Source organism: Sphaerodactylus townsendi, linkage group LG05 (genome assembly GCF_021028975.2).
Source record: "Sphaerodactylus townsendi isolate TG3544 linkage group LG05, MPM_Stown_v2.3, whole genome shotgun sequence".
In the NCBI taxonomy this organism is placed as follows: Eukaryota; Metazoa; Chordata; class Lepidosauria; order Squamata; family Sphaerodactylidae; genus Sphaerodactylus; species Sphaerodactylus townsendi.
In genome coordinates this window covers 62,359,006-62,382,314 of record NC_059429.1, presented here as the reverse complement: position 1 = coordinate 62,382,314, position 23,309 = coordinate 62,359,006, and the positions used below count along the sequence as shown (strand labels likewise).

Below are 23,309 nucleotides of genomic sequence, written 5' to 3'. Positions count from 1 at the left end.
GCATTCTTCAGCGGGATTAATCTCACATGATTGCAATCACTCATGACCGTTTATTGTTCTTAAGTACATGTAATCACAAAGTGACAGAGTGGCTAATTTTTCACTAATTACTGCAGAGTGGAATTCACAGTGGGAGTGCAGATGATTAACTAATCTAATGATGCTAGCACACACATAGCAACCCTTCCATTTTATTCTCATTAAATTGGATTTTTTTTTTAAAAAATCTTCACACTTTCAAGTACGATGTTGTCTGTATGGCTTCAGCAAACTCCGTGTGAATTTACAAATTTAAATTACATAACTTTAACATATTATATCAAATCAATTCATCTAATTTTTAATTTGGCCTCATCTGTGGATACTTAAATCCAGGGATTGGAGATGTGGGCCGACAAGCCAGATCTTAATACAAGCCAGAGAAAAGCACCAAGATTGCAGAAAATCCTGAAATTTTTTTCAAAAATTGGGGAGTTAAAAGCCTTCAAAATTATAGGAGTGCCTGTAGGTTTAAAACATTAAAGTGAGCATTGCTAGGCAGCTGCAAAAACTTTCAGGCCTTGGTTTCTGTTAGTAAAAGTCAGGGGAAGGGCCCTTTCCAGGGCTATTTTGACCTTCGAAGGAGGACTCATCAAGTTATTGACTCTCTACCATGCAACTTGTGCATCTAACCCATGTCGAGCTGCTTGCTACTAGTTAACAGTCACCTCACTAAAGCCAACATGTAGTGATTGGAGTTTCAGACTAGGATCTGGGAGACACACATTTGAGTCCCCACTCTGCTATGGCACTCACTGTGTAACCTTGAGCTAGCCATGAATTCTCAGACTAACCTACCTCACAGGAAAGTTGTGAGAATACAATGGAGGACAACACAACAATATGAGCTGCTTCAGGAACGCATTGTGGAGGAAGACAGTGTATGAATGAAGTAAATAAATAATAAATGTAGCTGAAGATGGGTGACTGATAAAAAGTAGATTGGTTAGTGGCTGGGAAGGAGAAAAGAAAGCAAGGAAATGTGAAGATTTGGGGCTACCAGAAACAAGGAAGGAGGAAATAGTGGGAAGGGAAATTGAAATTCCTCCCCCAAATCCTAGCAGATTCATCCCTGCCCAACTGGGTCAGGCACAGCCAGGACCATGGAAATGGTTTTCTCAAGGAAAAGCTGCCAGGGCATGGAAGGAGGAAAGGCTTGGTTGGTGGATGGGAAGAACAGAAGGAATGAGGAAAGGGGAAAGGTTATGGGGAATTTCATGGAAGGGAAAGAGAAAATACTGCAGCAGAAGAAAATGAGTGCCCCTTTATAAGGGTCCATATATCTAATTCTGTGGCTACTTAAATCCAGAGATAGTGGCCACAGATCTTTCTCCAAACCTGAGAACAGCCTCAAGTTTGCAGAGAAATCTGAACTCTAAATAAATACGGTAAGCAAAAGAAAATTGGGGTACTGTTACCATCTATTCACTGGCAACAAGCAGGTGAAGGAAGGGGAAAAGACAGAAGAATGGCAACACATTGTTGCCATAATGTCACTTCTGGCAAATTCCCAGAAGTGATGTCACATCACCAACATGACTTCAATGCAACACTCTAAGATTCAGACTTTTGTTTGAATCCTAGAGTGTTGTGTTGGCATCACATTGGCAACATTACATAACTTCCCAGTATTTGGGGTGGATAAATGTCAGGTTGGTGGGTTTGTGGGAAGGAGAGAAGGAAACAGAAATATGGGGTGTGCCAAGAGGAAAGAGGAACTAGTGTGGGAAAGAGGGGGCAGGGAACAGTGAGAAGTTCCCCTGAAAGTCCTTGCAGGTTCCCCACCATGCAATTACATCTAGCTCAACTGAAACCATGCAATTCAGCCCAGACATCTTTCATTTAGGTCACATTTTTTTCCTCAGGAGAGGATGCTGGGGGAATGGAATATGAGGGTGGGATAAAGATAGATTGGCTTTTGGACTGTATGAAAAGAAGGAAGCATGAAAAAGGAGGGACTGATGGGGTTTTCAGGAGAGGGAAAGAAGAAATAGTGGGGGAGAATAAAATGAGATACCCCACATTATACCTTGAAGATTCCCCTTGTAATATTTAAGACAGAGCTAATCTGACATCTACGTAGTGTGATAGGATTTGAAAGAGTCTTCCATGGAAAGATCTCAAATACAGGCTAAGCACTTGCGAAAACCACAGGGATAACATAAAATTCATCATATAGGTCATTCCACTTCTCAGATGTATATAGTCCTGCCAAGAGATAGTAGTTTACAACATTATGCTAGAGGTCTATGACCTAACACCTGCAAGCTGCTAGAGAGTGACAGGAAGATCCTGAGGAATTGGAGAGGGCAGGAGACCATGGTATCTCACAGGACTAAGCTCTTACATTTCAGCTTAAACATCTTAAGTAGCAGGAAAATGAAAGCCTTTTGAATGGGCAACGAAGGGCATTAGTTTAAAAATTAATGTCAGAAGTATGACTCAGACCTTAAAGTACTGGGCTGGCAAAGCAGCAGAATGAAATGATTTCTTGCTTTATGTTGCCAGTACCACATGGGAAACTTGCTGCCAGGAAGCACTGAAACTGAAGCCAGTGCTGGAAGAATTTTACAAACAGAACAAGAGGTGCTTTGCCTTGTGCTTTGTGAGTGCATTGCTAACCTATAAAAACATAACTTATTACAGTAGCTTTCTGGCCCCTTCCACACGGGCCCATAAACTTGGGGTGTAGGATGGTAAAAAACTTGTTTTGAACTTCGCACAGATCCCACTCCTAGAATGAGTCTCCCCACAGTGTTATTTCCCCTAAACTGGGTTTTTTGAGAATTGAGCTATTCATGAGTCTTTAAAAAAATCCCTGGTTGCAGCTGCTTGCAAGTGAACAACCGGGCAGGAGTCACTTTATTCACCTCTGTTTTCCTTTTGTAATTTTTTTTTGGTGGCTTATATCTGCATAGCTTCACAGGTGCAGACGGTTGTATCATGAGACATCAGCATGGCTGTGGGGATTTATTTGTGCATGCCTGTGTAGCTATGCATGGTTGGGAAGTAAATAAAAAAAGAGATGCGTCTCCATGCGAAGACGTGGCAAATTGTTTCTGTGGGCTCCAATTGCTGCCTGCACGGATGCACATGAACGCGAAAAAAGGAAAATGGGTTACTTTATCCCTACTGCAACTAGTTATATATTTGCTGTGCAGAAAGGGCCTCTGTAAATAATGTAAATGTAATTGTCCTGGCCTTTGGGGTGGGAACACACTTGTCTCTTTATACCTGAACTATGATCTGATTCATCTTGTAGAAATAGCTTCTTTCAGACCAATTATGCCAGTGTTTTTTTCCGATCTAACATCAGAGCAGTGGTTTGGTAACAGTAGGGGGAAAGTATCTTCTGTTTTGTTCCAACAACTGCTTGCAATGACCCATCTCATACAAGCTAATTGTAACAGCTGAGGGGAGCTGGGGACTCTCTGGTTGAGGACAAGTCAACCCAAAGGGATGATAGTGCAAATACACAGGGTAATATTAGTTGGAACATAATAAAATGTGGGAGTCAGAATAGGATGGAAAAGGAGGGCTACATGTATAGACAAAGAGGGTCAGGGAGATGAGGTTTTTTGGAGAGGGAGACATGTGGTAGATGTTTATAGAAGACTGACTCAAGATGGGGGAGCTGGAGTGCTTGGTGCCAAATGACATTTAGATATAGTGGATATCTCAGAAACATGAAGGAATGAAGAAAATTGATGGGATACGGTCATCCCTGAGTGTAAGCTTTGTAGATAAGACAGGCAGGGGGGCAGGGGGGAATGTTGCATTATATATCAAAGAGGGCATAGAGTCAAGCTGGAAAATATAGGGGAATGAACAACCTAACAAAATTATTATGGGTGGAGATACTGAGCCCGAAGGGTTACTTAAAAGTCTGAGTGTACTATTGCCTGCCTGATCAAAACCTTGAGGCTGATCTCAAGATGAAGAAGGAAATAAGAGAGGTGACTAAAGCCGTTTTTCCACAGTCAAAATATCCTGGGGTGAGCACAGAAAATATCCCTGTGCAGCTGGGAATTCTGCTCAGCTCGGCTGCACAGGGTTTGCCCTGGAGTCCCCCCCCCCCCACAATATTTACCTTAGTCTGCGATTTTAAAAAATCACCAGTCTGGAGGTTCTTTTTAAAAATTCCGGTGTGACACTGCCTGTTCCTGTGCCATGCAAATACCAATCAGGAGCAGGACCAGTTTATTCTTCCCACCTAGCCAGCCGATCTCCCCTCCTGACATTCATTCAAAAACAACAGCCAATCAGAACATGAAATACCGAGCAAGCTCACAGGTGCTTACACCTTGCAGATGCCACTCAAAAGCAACAGCCAGTCAGAACAATTACTTGGTCTATTTTCCTCACTACAAGCTTTATTTTAAATCAATTAGCAGATCTATTCACTTCTGGGGGGGGAAGGCAGGCAGGGGAGGAAAAAATTACCTTCATGTGAAGGGGCGCACTCTGGTCAACGAGCTGGCTGTCCACGGGGCAGTCAGCCGTGCGAAGGGGCTGTGGCGAAGGTGAGTTCATATACCCCGCCTTCCCCCCGCTTTTATTGGCCTGTGCAGAAAGAGCCCCAGATAGGGCGTATTTTCCAGGTTAGGAAAGGTATTGCCAAGTCTAAAAGACTGCTTCAAGCAAGCCATAAAAGACAAAAAGGCCGTTTCTGCATGGCCACGATGGGGGTTGGGCCGGCATACATAATGCTGACCCAACCCCCCCCCCGGGAATGTTTGCACGAACGGTCCCAGTTGCGATGGGGAGGACGGTGCAGCATCCGCACAGGCTGCGCCGTCCCCCAAACGCCTCACCGTGTCCTCCGGCCTCCGGCGCGTTGCACAGGCCAGGGGACATGCCCCCCCTGCCCTGCACGACAGCTCGGAATTTGCAGGGCAGGGGGGCGTGTCCCCTGGCCTGCGCGACGCGCCGGAGGACACGGTGAGGCATTTGGGAAAGAGGAGGGGGAATGGCGCCTTCCAGCCGCTGCCGTGTGAACGGCAGCGGCTGCAAGTCGCTGTTTCCAAAAAACCTCGCTGGGGAAGTGAGGTTGGAAACAGCAGCTTTGTGCCGCTGGGGAGGCACGAGGGCGGCGCGGCTGTGATGCAGCTGCGCCCCCCCCATGCAAACAGCTCCCTGGGGACGGCGTTTTTGCCGTCCCCAGGGCGCTGTTTATGGCCTGTGAGGAAAGGGCCCAAGGCTCATTTTTAAAAAGCAGAATGTCCGTCACAATAAAGTGAACAGAGTGGTGCATCGGCTTTGGCAAAAGTTAATAATTAGGCATGCAAAAAGAGAATTTAAGGGGCTAAGGGCTAAAATAATCAAAGACAAACAATAGGCATTTCTTTAAATATATTCAGAGCATGAAACCAGTCACAATAGCAGTTAGGCCTTTGGACAATCAAAGAATAAAGAAAAGCAGGTATGATTTGGGAGCAGAATCTATTACTCAGTCAGGAGCATGACATTACTTAGAGTATTACAGTAGAAGCTAGTCTTATACAGGCTGCTAATATAAGGGGAGGAATTAGCCCACCTTTTTTGTATCCATTAAAACTCACCGTATATTGCCCCTTCTACCAATGTCATAAGTGCTAACCAAAGCTTCCAGAATTCCAGGAGGAAGAGTTAGTTCATGCTTTTTGCAAATCAGCGCTGTCTGCAAATAAAATAAAATTGATTGCTGGATGTTTTTTATTAATTTGACTTAAAATAATGACTGTTTAGATTCAATATAAAAGGAAAAGAAGTTGAGAAGTAAAAGGAAAGGAAAGCAATTCACGGGAAGCAAGTTTTATTATGAGTCAGAGAAGTGCTCATCTGCTGTATTATTGTCAGTGGGAATTATGCTTCTGAAATGCTGAGCACTGAATTCCCAAACTCTGGCCATTGAGACACATTCCAGTGAATTGTGATTTGTTACCATGCTGGACACATTTGTATTAGATGAGCAAGTAGCCTGTCACATGTATAATTTTGGATTTTTTAATGGAAGTCAATGGCTTCCATTTGTGATCCATGAAGAAAATAAAAAGACTCCAGTTGACAACATCAGTCAAGTGAGTGCTAACCTATCCATGACAGCTATATGATGCAGAGTAAAACCATGAAGCAGGAGGAGGGGAAGGGAAATTGGTCCTCTTCTCTTGTTCCTTGGAGTAATGGCAAATTTTCAGACTCTGTAATAGCCAGATCAAGTGTTCCTACCTGACATAGGAGAAGAGGGTCACAACTATGAAAAAGCAACATGATCAGAATAAATGAGCTGGCATTTATGTGTATGACACCATGCTTGTTAAAAACGAACAAACCCTCTGCTTTTTGTTGTTTCAAATGTATATCAAGTGGAATTAAATCAAATGTGTATCAAATGAGATTAAGCCAAATATAACTTTTAAGGTTAATTGCTGGCTCCACCCATCTTTTCATGACACACAATTTCAGTTTTTAAAACATATTAAAATTATTGGAGACACATTATCATTTCAGCATTTTTAACATTCAGCATCAGTAAATGCACCCAAAGACTATGTTCATATCCCTGAATCCCTAGTTCTCCAGAATTCATATCTCTCCTTATTTATTTCTTTGAAATATGACATATAGTGACAAGAAGGAATTTCACACCACAATGTGCTGAAATAATAATTTTGTGACTAGAAAGTCATTACAATCTTGTAAGAGAGAGTGCCCTCTGAATAACAGCTATAATGAGCTGTGAGTCTGTTTACCTCAGACAATGAAAGAAGACCTGAGCAACTGTTGTCTTGTTGCAGAAAACTCAGACTTAGTTTTCCTAAGTCTAGTTCTTTCTTCTGTTCCTTCAATATTTGCTTCAAGACCAGGAATGCATATTCTGGAGTCCAAAAACTAAATGACAATAATGTATACAATGAAGGCACAATTGAAAAGTTCTCACTGTATTATTGTGACAGCCATATATTTAATTCACTACAATATTGCATAATAGCTATTGCCAGCACTGGTGCCTCAACTTTGGCTGATATTCTGTTGCTACATCCCAAGTTGCCTAATACTACACCTTTTTGGATGGTGCAAAATATAAAAGTGTTGGTTAAAGTGAGGTTAAAGTCCAAGGATTTTGGGCCCCCTAGTCTACATTAGCCAAGCCTCACCCCCATAACATGGCAGTTTGAGGATGGTGCCCATTTGCAAAGCCCCTTTGCTGAGCTGCAGGGAGGTGAGAAGATGCCAACTTCCTTCCCACTCCATACTGGGCTGTAGAGAGAAGCTGCTGCCCACTTGGCTTTTACCCTGGCAAGAGGGAGGTAGTCAGTAGTGGGGCACAGTGGTATCCACCCTCTTTGCCCTTGTAGCATAGCAGGAACTGCCACCCTCCCATGATGAATCTCAGTAATGCATGGCAGAGGGAAAGAGGAAGAGGGATGCCCCCCCCTCACAACTCAGTGGAGGAAGGGAAGGAAGGTGAAGCAGGGGCATACCGCCCAGGGGAACATATGAGGTCAAATGTCCCTGGGCTGTGGCCATTTAGTCATGTGGGGGTGGAAAATCTCCCCCCACACTCCTCCTCCTTTCCCCTGGGTCCATACACTGACTTCAAGACCTGGTGCAAAACAAGTTGTTTGCACATGGTGGGGAAGGGGGGCTGCCCATATGGAGAGGGGGGCAGAAAACTCAGATTTTGCATAGGGCTACATTTTCCCTAGATGCGCTTCTGAGGTGAAGGTCTTCTGCTGGCCACCCAGAGTGGCAAGGGGTTTCTTCCAGAACAGACACAAGCTCTCTCTCTCTCTCTCTCCCTCTCTCCCTCTCCCTCCCTCTCTCCCTCTGTGTGTGTGTGTGTGTGTGTGTGTGAGGGGGGATCCAGGCTGTTTTGACCTGTATAAATGCATGGAATGTTTAAAAAATAAATAATAATAATAATAATAATAAAGAAAAAATATTCCAATGATTTCAGTGTTTATTTTTGTGAGATTGATCCTATCTAGCAAAAGTAGAGCATTGCTAGCCCCCACCCCACACTTTCCTCTGCAGCCTGCTGTGCCTTTGAAAATCATGTCCGTGGTGAGGCTAATGGACCCTGACAAAACTGTGAGGAGTGAAATGGGAGGACTTTAAAGTGAAAGTGAGGAATAATTGAATATTGTCTCCCTATTGCCTTTCTGGGGAAAAAAAAAGAGAATTAAGATCCAAGCATAAGTTTAGAATTCAATTCCCCACTGCAAAATTCCAAAGGTGCCTGCAAGTTCAAAAAGTTGGGGTCCAATATAGATTCAAGTATAGTTAGTGGTTCATGCTGTTAATGCGTGGGGGGTGCATTCCTATAAGGCTCACTATGGACTGAATTACATGTTACAATGGGAAATCTTTGAGTGACTCTCCCAATGTATTTTTAATGTTAAAAAGCAGTTACAGGGAAACTCTACTTGAGTTGGGCCCATAGTGCATGGCAGAAGGAAAGATCAGCCCTTTCCACCGTATACTATTTTTCCTGATAGAAATGGTATATGTGTGTTTAAAATGCTGTCAAGTCACAGTCAAATGGTAACCCAGTAGGGCTTTCAAGACAAAAGGCATTCAGAAGGCTCTGCCTTCCCCTGCATAGTGACACACGTATTTCTTGGAGGTCTCCAATCCAAGTATTACATGCCTGATCCTGCTTAGATTCTAAAACCAGATCAGATTAGGCTAGTCTGAGCTATCCAGGTCAGGGCAATAGTAACTGTTCCTGTTTCCCACTCCCTACCCCTACCAGAATAAATAGAAGCTTTGGGGGAAGGAGGACTTTGTTGGGAAAGCAGGATCCAGGAAAAACTCTAACATCTTTTTCTTCCATAATAATGCTTTTATCTAAATAGCTGCATTCAGTAGTTTCCTTTTTAACATTAAGAAATACACTAGAATATTTAATTAGGAATCTCCCGTGTAACATTTAGTCAAATCCTCTGCTTTCTTAACAGCCAGCCTCAATATTAGTTGTAGGCTCTGATACAGGTGTTCCCAACCTTTTCAGCATCATGGTACCCTTGATGTCGCTCTTTATATCTCAGGGTATCCCATGGCCCCTGCCACCCCCATCTTCCCCTCCTTGTGTCGCGGCTTGCCACCCTCACCTTTACCTCCCAGTGCTCCTGCTTGCCACCCCCCCTCCCGAGGGGTATCTAGGAAAAATGGAGCCCAGGGCAAAATCTGAGTGCTATGTCAAATGATTTCTAATTTCATAAATGAGCTAATTTTTCATTAGGAACACATCGATGCAGCTTGTAACAACAGAATCTATTAGAATTTAACCAGAAACTGGTTAGCTGAGGGGAAAAGATTTTTGTCCAGCAACATTACTCATTTATTGATAATGAAATGTATATTAAAAATTAAAATAGAACCTTTCACTGTGATTTTTTGTGTTTTGTCTCTTTTGTGGAAAGACTCCTGAATTCTGCATTTTACTTGCTGCCACTAGAGTTAAGCAGTGGACCAGGTTTTCATAATTTACCTAAAAGACAGGCAAAAAGGTGTAAATTCAAGAGATAATTTTAAAAAGGGTTCTATTACTTCAAAAACCCATTTGTTAAGCGCCAAGTAAATTGTGCTATTACTTGAATTCCTTGAAACTATTTTGAAGAAATTTGTTAATAAGCAGAAAAAAACACAGTATTCTTCATTAATTCTTTTGCAGGATTTAAGCCAAAGAATCTGGTGTTATCTCAGTATATAAAGGAGACATCTACTCAACAAATTTAAATTGTGCCTGTTGAAATTGTTAAAGCAGAGTTGTCTGAAATGGAATTCATCAAAGACAGAGGTCCTGGATCGCCCAGGGCAGGGAAGCCAGCTGCTGACTCTTGATGGGGTTCAACTCATACCAGCTCCCTCTGCCAGGAGTCTGGGAGTGATCCTGGATGCTTCCCACACCTTGGAGACCCAAAGTCACTACTGCCAGGACAGTGTTTTTCCACTTTGCCAAGTTTGCCAGTTGCCCTCCTACTTATTCCACCCTAATCTTTCTAGCTACAGTTATCAGTGTAGCAGTTACCTTCAGATTAAACTACTGTAACCTTCTGTAAGCAGGACTGTCTTTGAAGTTGCTTTAGAAATTGCAACTAGTCCAGAATGCAGCGGTGTGGGTCCCTTTAGAGAACACATGTACAACTGGTGCTCAGCCAGCTGCACTGGCTCTGGATTGAGTACTGAATCAGGTTCACAGTTTTGGTATTGACCTTTATAGCCCAATCCAAAGCGAGGGGGGAGTAGTGTAGTGGTTGGGAACAGTGCCGCAGTGCTACCTCCAAAGGACTATTGGCAGCATGGGCACCAGAGAAAGAAGAAGAGTTTTGGGTTCATACCTCCCTTTCTCTCTTGTAAGGAAACTCAAGGGTCCTTCTCTTTCTCTCCCCACAACAGATACCCTGTGAGGTAGGTGGGGCTGAGAGAATTCCAAAGAACTGTGACTAGACCAAGGTCACCCAGCAGGAATGTAGGAGTGGGGAAACAAATCTGGTTCACCAGATAAGACTCTGCTGCTCATATGGAGGAGTGGAGAAATCAAACCCAGTTCTCCAGATTACAATCCACTTGCTCTTTACCACTACACCATGCTGGCTCTCAGCATGGAGAGTGGGAAAACACAGACTTCTTCCCAGGTAGCCAGTTCTCCTGAATGACTTATGCCATGCTTTTTGCATGCATAAGTCTGTGCTTCTGGGAGTGGAGGTTCCCTGAATGCCCCTGAATATCCGCAGAATGTCCACTCAGGGCCCAACTTCCTGTGGATGCTGTGGCAGCCGGCCACCTAGGTAAGTCCCATAGTGCTGGCATTTGTGACACTTTACACAGTGGTGATGGCATGGACACCAGTGCAACCCTTCTGCCACTCCCTCTCCTTTCCATCTGTTCCATTCTCATATTTTCTTTTTCCTTTTCCCTGCTGAACTCTACTGGATCAGATGAATCAGTCAATCTTCCCTTTTCTTTTTATAGATCTTCCACTATTACCCTCTAGATCAGGGGTAGGGAACCTGCGGCTCTCCAGATGTTCAGGAACTACAATTCCCATCAGCCTCTGTCAGCATGGCCAATTGGCCATGCTGGTAGGGGATGATGGGAATTGTAGTTCCTGAACATCTGGAGAGCCGCAGGTTCCCTACCCCTGCTCTAGATCAATTTCACCCTATTAAAGAATAGTTCTTCAGTTTATTCTAGCATAATGAGGGAATCGTTGTTAGGGTACCCTTTTAGTAAATTAGAATTTTAAGGTTTTTATAGGAATATATATGATCAATACACATATATGTTTTAATGTTTGCTCTTAATGTATTAATTATTTGCATTATGGTCATAGTTAGCTGCTCTGAACCCAGGTAACAGGAAAATGTGGGGTAGAAACCTAAAGTTACTATGTCCATCATTTCTAAAAGTGAAGCTAGGCAGTTAACTTGGAAAAAACCAATGCAAATCTGTAGTGTGTGTATGTGCATGTGCACGTATGTGTGCATGTATTCGTATATAGTCTCCCTAGGTATTCTGAAGCCACAGAGTCTGCTTCCACATGAGAATTTGTGACAGATTTTTCAGTGATGCTGCTTCTTTTAGGAAATTAAAACGAAACAGCAAAATTTATGCTTGTATAGTTGATTAAATCTTGTTTCAAGATTTGGACAAAAAGGCCCACCTTCATTTTGAAAGTTAACATTCTCATTGGCTCACAGTATTAGTAAGCAAGTCTAAGACAAATCAAAACAATGCCTATTTCCCTTGCGACTGCCTTTTCTCTATCTGCTGGATCAAAATTATTTGTTGTCACCAATTTGAATTATTTTAACATACCAGTTCTCGGTCATTTGCCTTGGAAAAGGTCTTGAACAGGAGTTTGACTGTTGGTAGTTGCAGAGGAATTTCATGCTTTAGAAGAAGGTGGCTCAGCTGTGTCTGAGGAAGAAGCCCTGAAACTCTGGGATCCAAAACCTTACATGCTTCCTGAAGTTTTTCCAGTGTAATCAGACTCAAAGGATATGGCTCCAGTTCCTTTTTAAGGAATGTCAGAAGGGAATCATTGTCTTCATATGTCTCAGTTGGCTTTTGCATGGTGTCCTACGGGAAGTAGTTATTTATCAATGAGGGCATTTATCAATGAGGGAATAGAGGGCATGCTAATCAAATATGCAGATGACACCAAATTAGGAGGGATAGCTAACACCCCGGAGGACAGAGTCAGAATTCAAAATGACCTGGACAGATTAGAAAGCTGGGCCAAAACAAACAAAATGAATTTCAGCAGAGATAAATGTAAGACACTAGACTTAGGCAGAAAAAATGAAATGCACAGATATAGGATGGGTGACACCTGGCTTGACAACACCACATGTGAAAGGGATCTGGGAGTCTTAGTAGACCATAAACTAAACATGAATCAGCAGTGTGATGCAGCGGCCAAGAAAACCAATGTGATTTTGGGCTGTATCAAGATTTTGGGCTGTATCAAGGAGTATAGTGTCAAGATCGAGGGATGTAATTGTACCTCTCTATTCTGCATTGGTTAGACCTCACATGGAATATTGTGTACAGTTCTGGGCTCTGCAATTCAAAAAGAATATTGACAAGCTGGAACGGGTCCAGAAGAGGGCAACAAAAATGGTAAAAGGTCTGGAGTTGATGCCCTATGAAGAGAGGCATAGGGAGCTGGGGATGTTTAGTCTGGAGAAGCAAAGGTTAAGGGGGACATGATAGCTATGTTTAAATATTTGAAGGGATGCCATGTTGAAGAGGGAGCAAGCTTGTTTTCTGCTGCCTCAGAGACCAGGACATGGAGTAATGGATATGGATTCAAGGTGAAGAAAAAGAGATTCCACCTAAACATTAGGAAGAACTGCCTGACAGTCAGGGCTGTTCGACAGTGGAATTCACTACCTCAGAGAGTTAGGGAGTCTCCTTCTTTGGAGATTTTTAAACAGAGGCTGGATGAACATATGTCGAGAGTGCTTTGATTGTGTGTTCCTGCATTGCAGGAGGTTGGACGATGGCCCTTGTGGTCTCTTCCAACTCTATGATTCTATTATTCAAATGCATAAGGAAAAGTGATGATTAATATATTTATATACTGCTTTTTTGTGGAAAACATATGAAGAAAATAATAAAACTGGGCAGAACAATAGCATTTCAAGGTACACAAAGACTCAAGAGTTTTCTGATCAGGAAAAAATATGGGCAACCCAATATGAAGGGGGGGGGCAAACAACTTTAGGAACTGGCACAGGGCTGCCTCAACACATTTGCCCCCCCCCCAGTGTAAGTGGCACTGATGCCAGTGGGGAAAGCAAACTGCGAGGTAGCTGGGCAACGGAGGTCCGCAGCCCCAGGCCCAGAGGAGAACCCAGCCCCCAGAGCTATGTCAGCATCCTCCTGCACACAGGCATGGCTTGGGACATTTGCATGGGTGGAGCTGATATTAGTTGGCTCCCTTTGGACTTTTTCACTGGAAACACCCTGGAGTAACCAGCAAACCTATGCCACCAAAAACAGCGCCGTAAGTCTGTTTCTCCAATGGGGTTCTTCAGGTGGCAAAAGATAAATTTGAATTTCCCTCCTGCCTGTGCTGCTCAGAACCCCTTTGGAGGTGGCACAGCACTGCCTTTGCCATGCTGTCGCCAGCCGCCACAGCACCCCCAGGACATCTGAATTGAGCTGCAAAGCTCATGTTTTATTGCAGTTGGTAGGTTAATCAACTGCCATCCCTTGTTTCTACACTTGCAATCATTAGTGGAAACTTGAATCAAACTGGTTCAAAAGTTTTTTTAACAAAATCTTATCATGATTTCATAAAATCAGTGCTGCCATCAAGACTAGATGTTGGGGTGGATATCTCACAGGCTTAATGGAGGTGGGTGGAGGTGAGTGGATGTCTCCCCAGCAGGCTATAGCTATGTATGAAGTATATACAATACAATGTGAAGAATACCTGCTTTATGATCAATAAGTCCAGAGTCTGTCATGACCTAATGACACTACTGTATGAAAGGAAGCTTAAAGTGGATGAAGGGGTAAAAAGTCCCCCTTAAATGAATGAACATGCCCAAATGTAATTAACATACTCACATGTGCTTGAATGTAAGTCTTGATTATTTCAACAGGTTAATTTTCCATAAACATCTGTTTGGAACAAAAGCTTTAACATTTTGTGAACTTGATATTAGTCTGGATTTGTGTTCAGTCTTATAAATAATATTGTCATCTCCAAGCTGAGAAATCCCAAGAGAACTGAAGATGAAACTTGGGGAAGGGGTTTGGAAAGGGAAGGGAGCTCAGCAAGGATGTGAAGCCATTGAGTTCAAGCTCTAAAGTTGCCATTTTCTCCAGGAAAATTGATCTTTGTAGTCTGGAATTGCAATTTCAGGAGATTTCCAGGCTCCACCTGGAGCTGGCAACCTTAAATAAAACATCTCAGAATTGGAAAACAAAAACCCACACCAACAACTATTGATCACAAACAACTTAGTTTGCAAATCACAATAAGCATGGATTTTAATAATTCCATTACCTTACCTGTTTTTTTCCATGTTGCCTTAAAGTCTGGGCTCCAATGGATGGCTTTTGAAGAGTGTGCATGTAGGACAAAGACTTATCTCCAGAGGGAACAGAGACACAATATGAATTTGGAAGGTTTAGACCCTTGGGTATAAACACAATTAGAAGGAATGCGATAAAATAAAAACAAACTTCCCTACTTTAAAATAAATACTGACACTGAAAAGTTTCAATAATACTAAACATAAAGAAAATGTGTCAAATGGAGAATATAAGTTGGTTCCTATCAGCATTTCCACTGGTGCAAGATGGAGAGGTGTGACTTCATCCAGTTTCTCTCCTCACTACAATGCCAACCCTGTGTCAGTTTTTATCATGTCATTCCCATATCTCTGGTCATTTTTTTGGTACAGGATGGCCCTCTCTTCCCTGTTTTGCCAGTGGAAAAGCTGGTAAGATCCAGCCTTACATTTTTAAATAAGGAAACAGGTGGCATGTTTTAACCAAGAAAACTTTTGAACCAAGACCCTCAAACTGTTCCTGAGCCATGAAGATTACTTCGAATAGCCTACCTCTTTGTCTCTCAACTAATCTATCTCACAGGATTATTATGAGGATAAAAATGGGAACAAAACACATACTGTTCAAAGAACGTATGTCGAAGTGGGTTACGTACATTATAAATACATATCTTGATGCTGATTTTTTCAACTATTTATTTAAATTTCTCATTTTATAATAGCATTGTGATCTCCTAAAGTATGGATATAAGTATGGGTGTCATGAGGGGGGCAGAGGGGTGGGAGCTCTGGGCACCACTCCTGCAGGTCACCACGCCTGTGGGTGACATTTGGCTGCCTGCCCTCTCCCTCTCCCCAGGAGTAGGAAGCAGGGAAGAATTGCACTGCCTGCTGCCTCCTCCTCCTGCACACCCACCCTTTGGCACCCCCCAACTCCTCCAGACCACCCCAGTACAACTTCTTGTGGAGGCTGTGCTGGGGCAGCAGAATCAGGATGGGGGACTCCTCAGGTTGAAGACTCATCTGCCCAGGCTCTGTTCCCCACTCTGGCATCCCAGGATGGCCTCCAGAGTCCTTGTGGATGCTATGCTGGGCTGGCAGAGTTCAGGTGAGGGAATGCTCAGGCTCCTGAGCATTCAAGTAAATTCTTGAAAGTGAAACTTAATGCCAAGCATTAATCAGCTTCTTAATGATATATGGATAGATGATGGGAGGGTGAGTTTAATATAACCAAGTAATGAGCTAAATTTTAAGAGAAGAGAACCAGTACACATTTTCTCCCTACTACATGTACAGTAATTAAAAAAAACACATTTGCGTACAACCTTTTTTGGGAGGTGGTACATTAGGGTTGTCTTCCTGTCAGGTAAATAAGGTAAGCAATACATTTTAACTGAAAAAAATGGTGTGAAGTGTAATGATCAACAGTCTGTTTCATGCATAAAAGTTTAAAATCTGGAATAGTTCCAGCCCAGCTTTTAGTAATACCGATTTGAAGGACTCTGTTAGGGTCATGTTCTTTTTTCTGTTTCCCTTTAATAAAGATATTCTGTGTTGATAAAAAAATGACCTCCTGCATATTCCTAAATAATTCCAGGATCTTTTCCCAGAAACTGAAAAAGTATGAAAATCAAGGATCAAGAATTTTCTGTTAGTTTATTCCTAAATAACTTGTTCCTAATAACTTGTTGCCATTTGCAGATTTTGCTACCTTATGGTTTTCTTTTATTCCAGGCTATTTACAAAAAGAAGAAAAAAACTGTTTCCATTTATTTTGCGCTCAATTAATTGTCCCCCAGTAAAAGTCTTAAGTGGAATTTAAAAATTCAGCCAAAGAAGTAACTTACTTCAATGTCCACAAACTGGTCATTGTTTGTCTTTGCTTGTTGAGACTTGTTGAGTCCTTCTTTTTCACTTTTGTCCTGTTCATTATTTAGCTTATAATTGATTTGTTGACAAGGAGGCTTATTAACATCTGAAGGGTTTCCATGTTTCTTTCTTGTATGACATGGGGATAATGTTCTCAACATGGATTTGGTTTCAGCTTTCACACCATCTTTTGCTTTGCTGTCAGAAACAAGTGCACTTATTTATACCTAGGCAATAGACCTATCATTTCCTTTTACATTACAGAGCAATATGTCCTTAGAAGTTCCAAATCGGAAAGAAATGCAGTAGATCAATGAAGTATTATGAAAGGACAGTTGAAATTATATGTGTCATGTGGAAACACAATAATCTCAAAAATACTCTTGGTATAATTCTATTTAATTTTGCTAAAGCAGTTACTTCAGTGAAATCATAGTTTATGAATCTCACTATTTTTGGATAATAATAAACTAACAGCGGGGGTGGGCTGGGCTGAAGGAAGTTGTGGAGACAGCATGACCCTACACTAGCGGAAATCCCTTCCCTAGGGCAATTACCCCAGCAGAGAAGCAAAGCTGCCAGCAAATGGCAACTATAGCCTCCCATGATGGCCTGATATTGTGTGAGTGCCTCTGCCCCACTGCCAGTCCTGCCAGCGTAGCGGGGACATTCTGGAAGCATGGTTAGGGGTGGAGCTGATGGGTAACATAAGCCCATTGTGTCCAATGCATACCCGTTTGGCAGTGGGGAGGCTTTGCTTTATATTTTGCCTCTCTGCACCACCTCTGGCAGGGTGGTGCCCCACCTGCTCTGGCCCTGGCTGCCAAAGGCTCTAGATTGGGCTGTAAGAATGATAACAGAAAGAGATTTTGTTGAATCAAGTGCAGAAAAAATCAGCCAAAAGTCTGGGCAAAAAGAATTGTTTTCACCTGGTACCTAAAGTGATACATGCTAAGTGCCACACAGATATATTCAGGGAGGAGGCTAGTGTGACATAGTGGTTACAGTGCAAACTAGGATCTAGGAGACACAGGTTCAAAGCTCCACTCTGCCACAGAGGCTTGCTAGGTAATCTTGGGTGACCAGCACATTCCCAGCCTAAGTCACAAAGTTGTGAGGATAAAATGAAGGACAGAAGAATGATGTGAGCCTCTTTGGGTCCCCATCTGGGAGAAATGCAAGTAAAAATGAAGACACAGACAAGGAAACACCACATAGAGTAGTACATTTTTATTTTGTAAGGAGAGTTCTCAGGTCAAAAAGTCTAAACCCAGTGGTGGAATTCAGCCGGTTTGCACTGGTTTGGGCGAACTGGTTGCTCAAAGCGGCTGGCTGCTCTGAGGTGCTAAAATTTAAATTACAGACTGAATTACTGTTTTATGTTTTATTTTATATATTAAATTATGATGTACACCGCTCTGAGCCTACTGGGGAAGGCGGTCTAAAAATATTATATAATTAATTCATTAATTAATTAAAGCCCTGTCCTTCCCTCTTCCAGGGGAGGGGGAGCAAGGGGGCTTTCTGAGCCTTGCAGCAGCTGGACGCAAGCAGGCCTCCCCTGAAGGCATGCGGCCCAGAGGCATGCGGCCCAATTGGCAGGTGGGTGGCCCCCCCATAGGGGGGCTAAGCAGTGACCCACTTCCTGGGCTAAGGAGTGGCTGGGAGGCCAGGGCACCCCAGCAGGGCTGCAGCCAGCCTTCATGCCTGGGCCGGTGGTGTGGCCTGCCCTAGCACAGGAAGGCCACCCCAGCAGGCCGCACCGCTGGCTCAGGCACGCAGCCCAATCTGTGACCAGCCAGCCCCGGTGGTTTTTGTTGTTGTTGTTGTTGTTGTTGTTGTTGTTGTTGTTGTTGTTGATGATGATGATGATGATGATGATGATGATGATGATGATGATGATGATGATAATAATAATAATAATAATAATAATGCAGCTGTGAAATCTACCATAATAATAGTAATACACCAGACATCGCCATGATCAAGGACAAGAAAGTGACCAACATCAACACAGCAGTACCCGGTGAAAGCATGGTCACTGAAAAGGAGCATGGGAAGGTCACTAAATACCACAATTTGAAAATCGAGCTTCAGTGTCTATGATACAAACCAGCTGAGGTCATCCCAGTGGTAATTGGCACCCTGGGTGCCATCCCGAAAACACTAGGGCAGCACTTGAAACAGCTTCGAATTGACAAAATTAACATCTGTCAAATTCAGAAGGCAGCCCTACTAGAATCCGCACAAATACTACGTCGATACATTACAACTTCCTAGACCTCAAATGGTAATAAAGGCCAATAACCAGCTAAAGAACTGGCAGCTGTGAACAACAAACAACAAACAACAACATCTTAAAGGGACCCAAACTGACAAGATGACAAGATTTAAAAAAATTACCTTATCACAATTTTAAATATGAAATGCATTAAATTTACTGAGGCAAGACAAGAGAAAGCTTTCTCCATTGTGTCACAAAAACTTTGGAACTCCCTCCCTAGGGAGATTTGTCTGTCTTTTTCTATGAGGGTCTTTCACCAGCACATGAATTTTGTTTTGTTTTGTCTGGCATACCCCCAACAATGGTTATTGGCACATTTTCCAGTGTTGTTTTTTGTATGTTTTAATTGAATTTTATATTTTAACTGGATTTTAACTATTTTTAAGTTTGTTCTCTGTCTTTTGAACCCTGATTGGGTGGGAAGGCAACATAAAAATGTACTAAACAAATAAATAAAGATTAGTTTTAGACTGTATTTTAACTGCCTTCTCCAGTGAGTTCTAAAATTAATGACATCATCCCGTTAACAGTAAGTGTATATATTTTTCCTATAAATCATACTTACTGCTCAGGTTTTTCTACCAGGTATTTGACATATTTGCTCCCAATGATTTTTATGACAGTCTCATAATTTCCATTGAATCCATAAGGGATGTTTTTGATTGAAGCCATTGACCACAGCCTTTCTACACAATATCACATTCCTGTAATTTCAAAAGGCATAACATTAGAGATTCCCAGAAAGGAATTTCTGTCTCTCTTTAAACACAGAACACAGATTCTGCATCCTCGCCTGATATTAATGAATTCATTTGCAGAGATTTGAATTAAAACAGTTGTAGTTCCGAGCAGCTGCTGGGCGCTGAAAGATTCTCCATTCCTGTTATTTAGGTGTAAGCACTACAGGCTTTACTTTCCACGCTAATTTTCCATCAAGGGCAGGATATAAAGCCAAATAAAAATAAATAAATCAATAAAGTTATTTTAAAAATATTTTTACAGGTTGAAAATATAATGCCTCTGTACTATAGTCCTTGGTCTGACAATGTTCAGTTTTCAAGTAATTTGGCCTTTGATGGGGAAACTGTCATAAATACAAATTCCCAAATGAGAATTTCCTGGCAAACTATGAACCTGTGGGACTCTGCTGAAAAACTCCTGATGAATCAAGTTAGTAGCTCCAGAACTGTCAGTCTATGTTGAAGCTTTTTTTTAAAAAAAAAAACACAACCCTCCAAATATACCTTTGTGCTCAGTGTAACGATCAAAACATACAACTGATGGTAAGTGTGTAGTTCTCAAGGCTGGTGAAGGACCACTGCTGGCTGAAGTACCTCTCCAGTATATTCAGTGAGACTAGCACTTCATTTTGAGTTACTGAACATGCCTACATTAAACCGCCTGAAAATTAACTTGTTAAACCTTTTGTAGTATTTCATTACTTAAGATCACAGTCAGCAAAAATATAATTTCAAACAATTATTTTCTACATTCTTATAAAGGACTGGGAGCACCCACCTCTATTGAGTTCTCTGTACAGACTTGCCTTTCTCTAAAGGCAGAAGGTATCCAGCCGCAGCTGCAGCCACACCAGGGTGAGTGAACAGCTTTTTATCCTCCACTGGGATAACAAATCTGCTGTTACTACGGACGCAGTAGTGTTGCTAGGCTGGGCAGAGTGTGTCACTCCACAGTCAATACAGCCAGCAGGAGGCATGTTTTAGCAAGAATACTGTTTGTCTCATTTATGTAATTCCAGATACTCAGAGATCATGCAGAGTTGTCCATCAAGGTGGAGACAACCTTCAGATGTTTCAACAGGACAATGGGACTGTCGATGTTCAGAACATGCAACAGAATCTATACAGTTTAATTAATCCAAATAGACATAAATAAAATGAAACGGTTCAAATAAGTCAACTAGTAAAAAAACAAACCCCAGGATTTCTGTAAGAAGATGACAAAAGTGATTAAGAACATAAGAACAAGCCAGCTGGATCAGACCAGAGTCCATCTAGTCCAGCACCCTGCTACTCGCAGTGGCCCACCAGGTGCCTTTGGGAGCTCACATGCAGGATGTGAAAGCAATGGCCTGCTGCTGCTGCTGCTGCTCCCGAGCACCTGGTCTGCTTAGGCATTTGCAATCTCAGATCAATGATCAAGATAGGTTGCCAAAGATCGACTTCTCCTCCATAAATCTATCCAAGCCCCTTTAAAAGCTATTCAGATTAGTGGCCATCACCACCTCCTGCGGCAACTTATTCCAAATACCAATCACACGTTGTGTGAAGAAATGTTTCCTTTTATTAGTCCTAATTCTTCCCCCCAGTATTTTCAATGTATACTCCCTAGTTTTAGTATTGTGAGAAAGAGAGAAAAATTTCTCTCTGTCAACATTTTCTACCCCATGCATAATTTTATAGACTTCAATCATATCCCCCCTCAGACATCTCCTCTCCAAACTAAAGAGTCCCAAACGCAACAGCCTCTCCTCATAAGGAAGGTGCTCCAATCCCTCAATCATCCTCGTTGCCCTTCTCTGCACTTTTTCTATTTCTTTTATATCCTTTTTGAGATGTGGCGACCAGAACTGAACACAGTACTCCAAGTGCGGTTGCACCACTGCTTTATATAAGGGTATGACAATCTTTGCAGTTTTATTCTCAATTCCTTTCCTAATTATCCCCAGCATAGAGTTTGCCTTTTTCACAGCTGCCATGCAATGAGTTGACATTCCCATGGAACGCCCAAATCTCTTTCCTGGTCTGTGACTGATAACATTGACCCCTGTAGCGTGTATGTGAAGTTTGGATTTTTTGCCCCTATGTGCATCACTTTACATTTTGCTACATTGAACTGCATTTGCCATTTCTTGGCCCACTCACCTAATTTATAAAGGTCTGCTTGGAGCTCTTCACAATCCTTTGCGGTTCTCACCACCCTACATAATTCGGTATCATCAGCAAACTTGGCCAACACGCTCCCCACCCCTACTTCCAGGTCATTTATGAACAGGTTAAAGAGCACTGGTCCCAAAACGGATCCTTGGGGGACATCACTCCTTACATCTCTCCATTGTGAGAACTTCCCATTTACACCTACTCTTTGCTTCCTGTTTCTTAACCAGTTTTTAATCCATAGGAGGACTTCCCCTCCTATTCCTTGATTGCTGAGTTTTCTCAATAGTCTCTGGTGAGGAACTTTGTCAAAAGCCTTTTGGAAATCCAAGTGGACAATGTCCACTGGTTCCCCTTTATCCACATTCCTGTTTACATCCTCAAAGAACTCTAGTAAGTTTATAAGGCAGGACTTGCCTCTGCAAAAGCCATGCTGACTCTTCCTCAGCAGGTCTTGCTTTTCTACATGCTTTATAATTTTATATTTAATAATAGATTCTACTAATTTACCAGGAACAGATGTCAAACACACTGGCCTGTAATTTCCTGGGTCCCCCCTAGATCCTTTCTTAAAGATTGGTGTGACATTGACCATCTTCCAGTCTTCAGGGATGGAGGCTGAATTCAGGGATAAGTTGCATATTAAAGGGAGAAGATCAGCAATTTCATGCTTGAGCTCTTTAAGAACTCTTGGGTGAATGCCCTCTGGGCCAGGGGATTTGGTAGCATTTAGTTTATCAATGGCTGCCAGAACTTCTTCCACGTCTACCACTATCTTTGCTAGTTCCTTGGATTCGCCTCCTAAGAAGCTTGGTTCAGATGCAGGAATTTTCCTCACCTCCTATTGGGTGAAGACAGATGCAAAGAATTCATTCAGCTTCTCTGCAATCTCCCTGTCATCCTTTAGCACACCTTTTGTTTCTTCGTCATCTAATGAGCCTACCGCTTCCCTAGCTGGCTTCCTACTTTTGATGTACTTGAAGAACTGCTTGTTGCTGGTTTTGATGTTCACAGCCATGCGTTCCTCATAACCCTTTTTTGCCTCCCTTTCAGCTAGCTTGATTCTCTTTTGCCACCGTTTGGGTTCCTTCTCATATTCTTCATCAATGGACTTCCATTTTCTAAAAGACATCTTTTTTCTGATAATTTCCTCAACCTCCCTTGTTAATCATGGTGGTTTTCTTTTGGACTGGGTGTTTCCTTTCCAACCTGCGGAACACATTGCAGCTGAGCTTTTATTCATGGTATCAGTCTACTGTTTCAAAACAGAAATTTCAGGCCGCAGCCCAAGGCCACAGAATGGAATAAACATTCGAGGGAAACAATATTTCCTGCTTGGAGATCTATCAGGAGGGCTTAATCATATCCACTTTCAAACAGTAGAATTTCAAGCCTTCTTTCTGGATGTCTGAGTTGTAGTATTGGATTTGTAAGATAAATAGGTTAAATAGAAGTGCTGAAGGAGCAGAACCTAAATGCAAGGGGATCAAAGAGGAACAGGAAAAGATTTTTATTATAAGCTGGCATATGTACAATTCCATATCTAGGGGATGATAGAACAGTGACACTTCAAATTCAGGAATATAGGAACCAATATTATTTTGCAGATGTGATGGATGTGAAAAACATAATCACCAGTACCTGTGCATACTTGCAAATAATGTGAGATGCAAATAGCACATACATTTCCCCAGTGGTCAG

At 42.3% G+C, this 23,309-nt stretch overlaps 1 protein-coding gene across 1 annotated transcript in view; it reads right to left on the bottom strand.

The window, feature by feature from the left end:
• The window catches only part of LG05H1orf87 (linkage group 05 C1orf87 homolog), a 32,412-nt gene extending 12,062 nt beyond the window's left edge, over nucleotides 1-20,350 (bottom strand). The window contains exons 1-8 of the mRNA XM_048495903.1: nucleotides 20,230-20,350; nucleotides 19,277-19,415; nucleotides 16,406-16,625; nucleotides 14,557-14,682; nucleotides 11,845-12,108; nucleotides 9,405-9,514; nucleotides 6,771-6,909; nucleotides 5,601-5,698 (exon numbers count right to left, since the gene is read on the bottom strand). Of these exons, the coding sequence (XP_048351860.1) occupies nucleotides 5,601-5,698; nucleotides 6,771-6,909; nucleotides 9,405-9,514; nucleotides 11,845-12,108; nucleotides 14,557-14,682; nucleotides 16,406-16,625; nucleotides 19,277-19,383 (1,064 nt within the window). The 5' untranslated portion in view covers nucleotides 19,384-19,415; nucleotides 20,230-20,350. The remainder of the gene's footprint in view (nucleotides 1-5,600; nucleotides 5,699-6,770; nucleotides 6,910-9,404; nucleotides 9,515-11,844; nucleotides 12,109-14,556; nucleotides 14,683-16,405; nucleotides 16,626-19,276; nucleotides 19,416-20,229) is intronic.
• Between the last annotated feature and the right edge of the window lie 2,959 nt (nucleotides 20,351-23,309).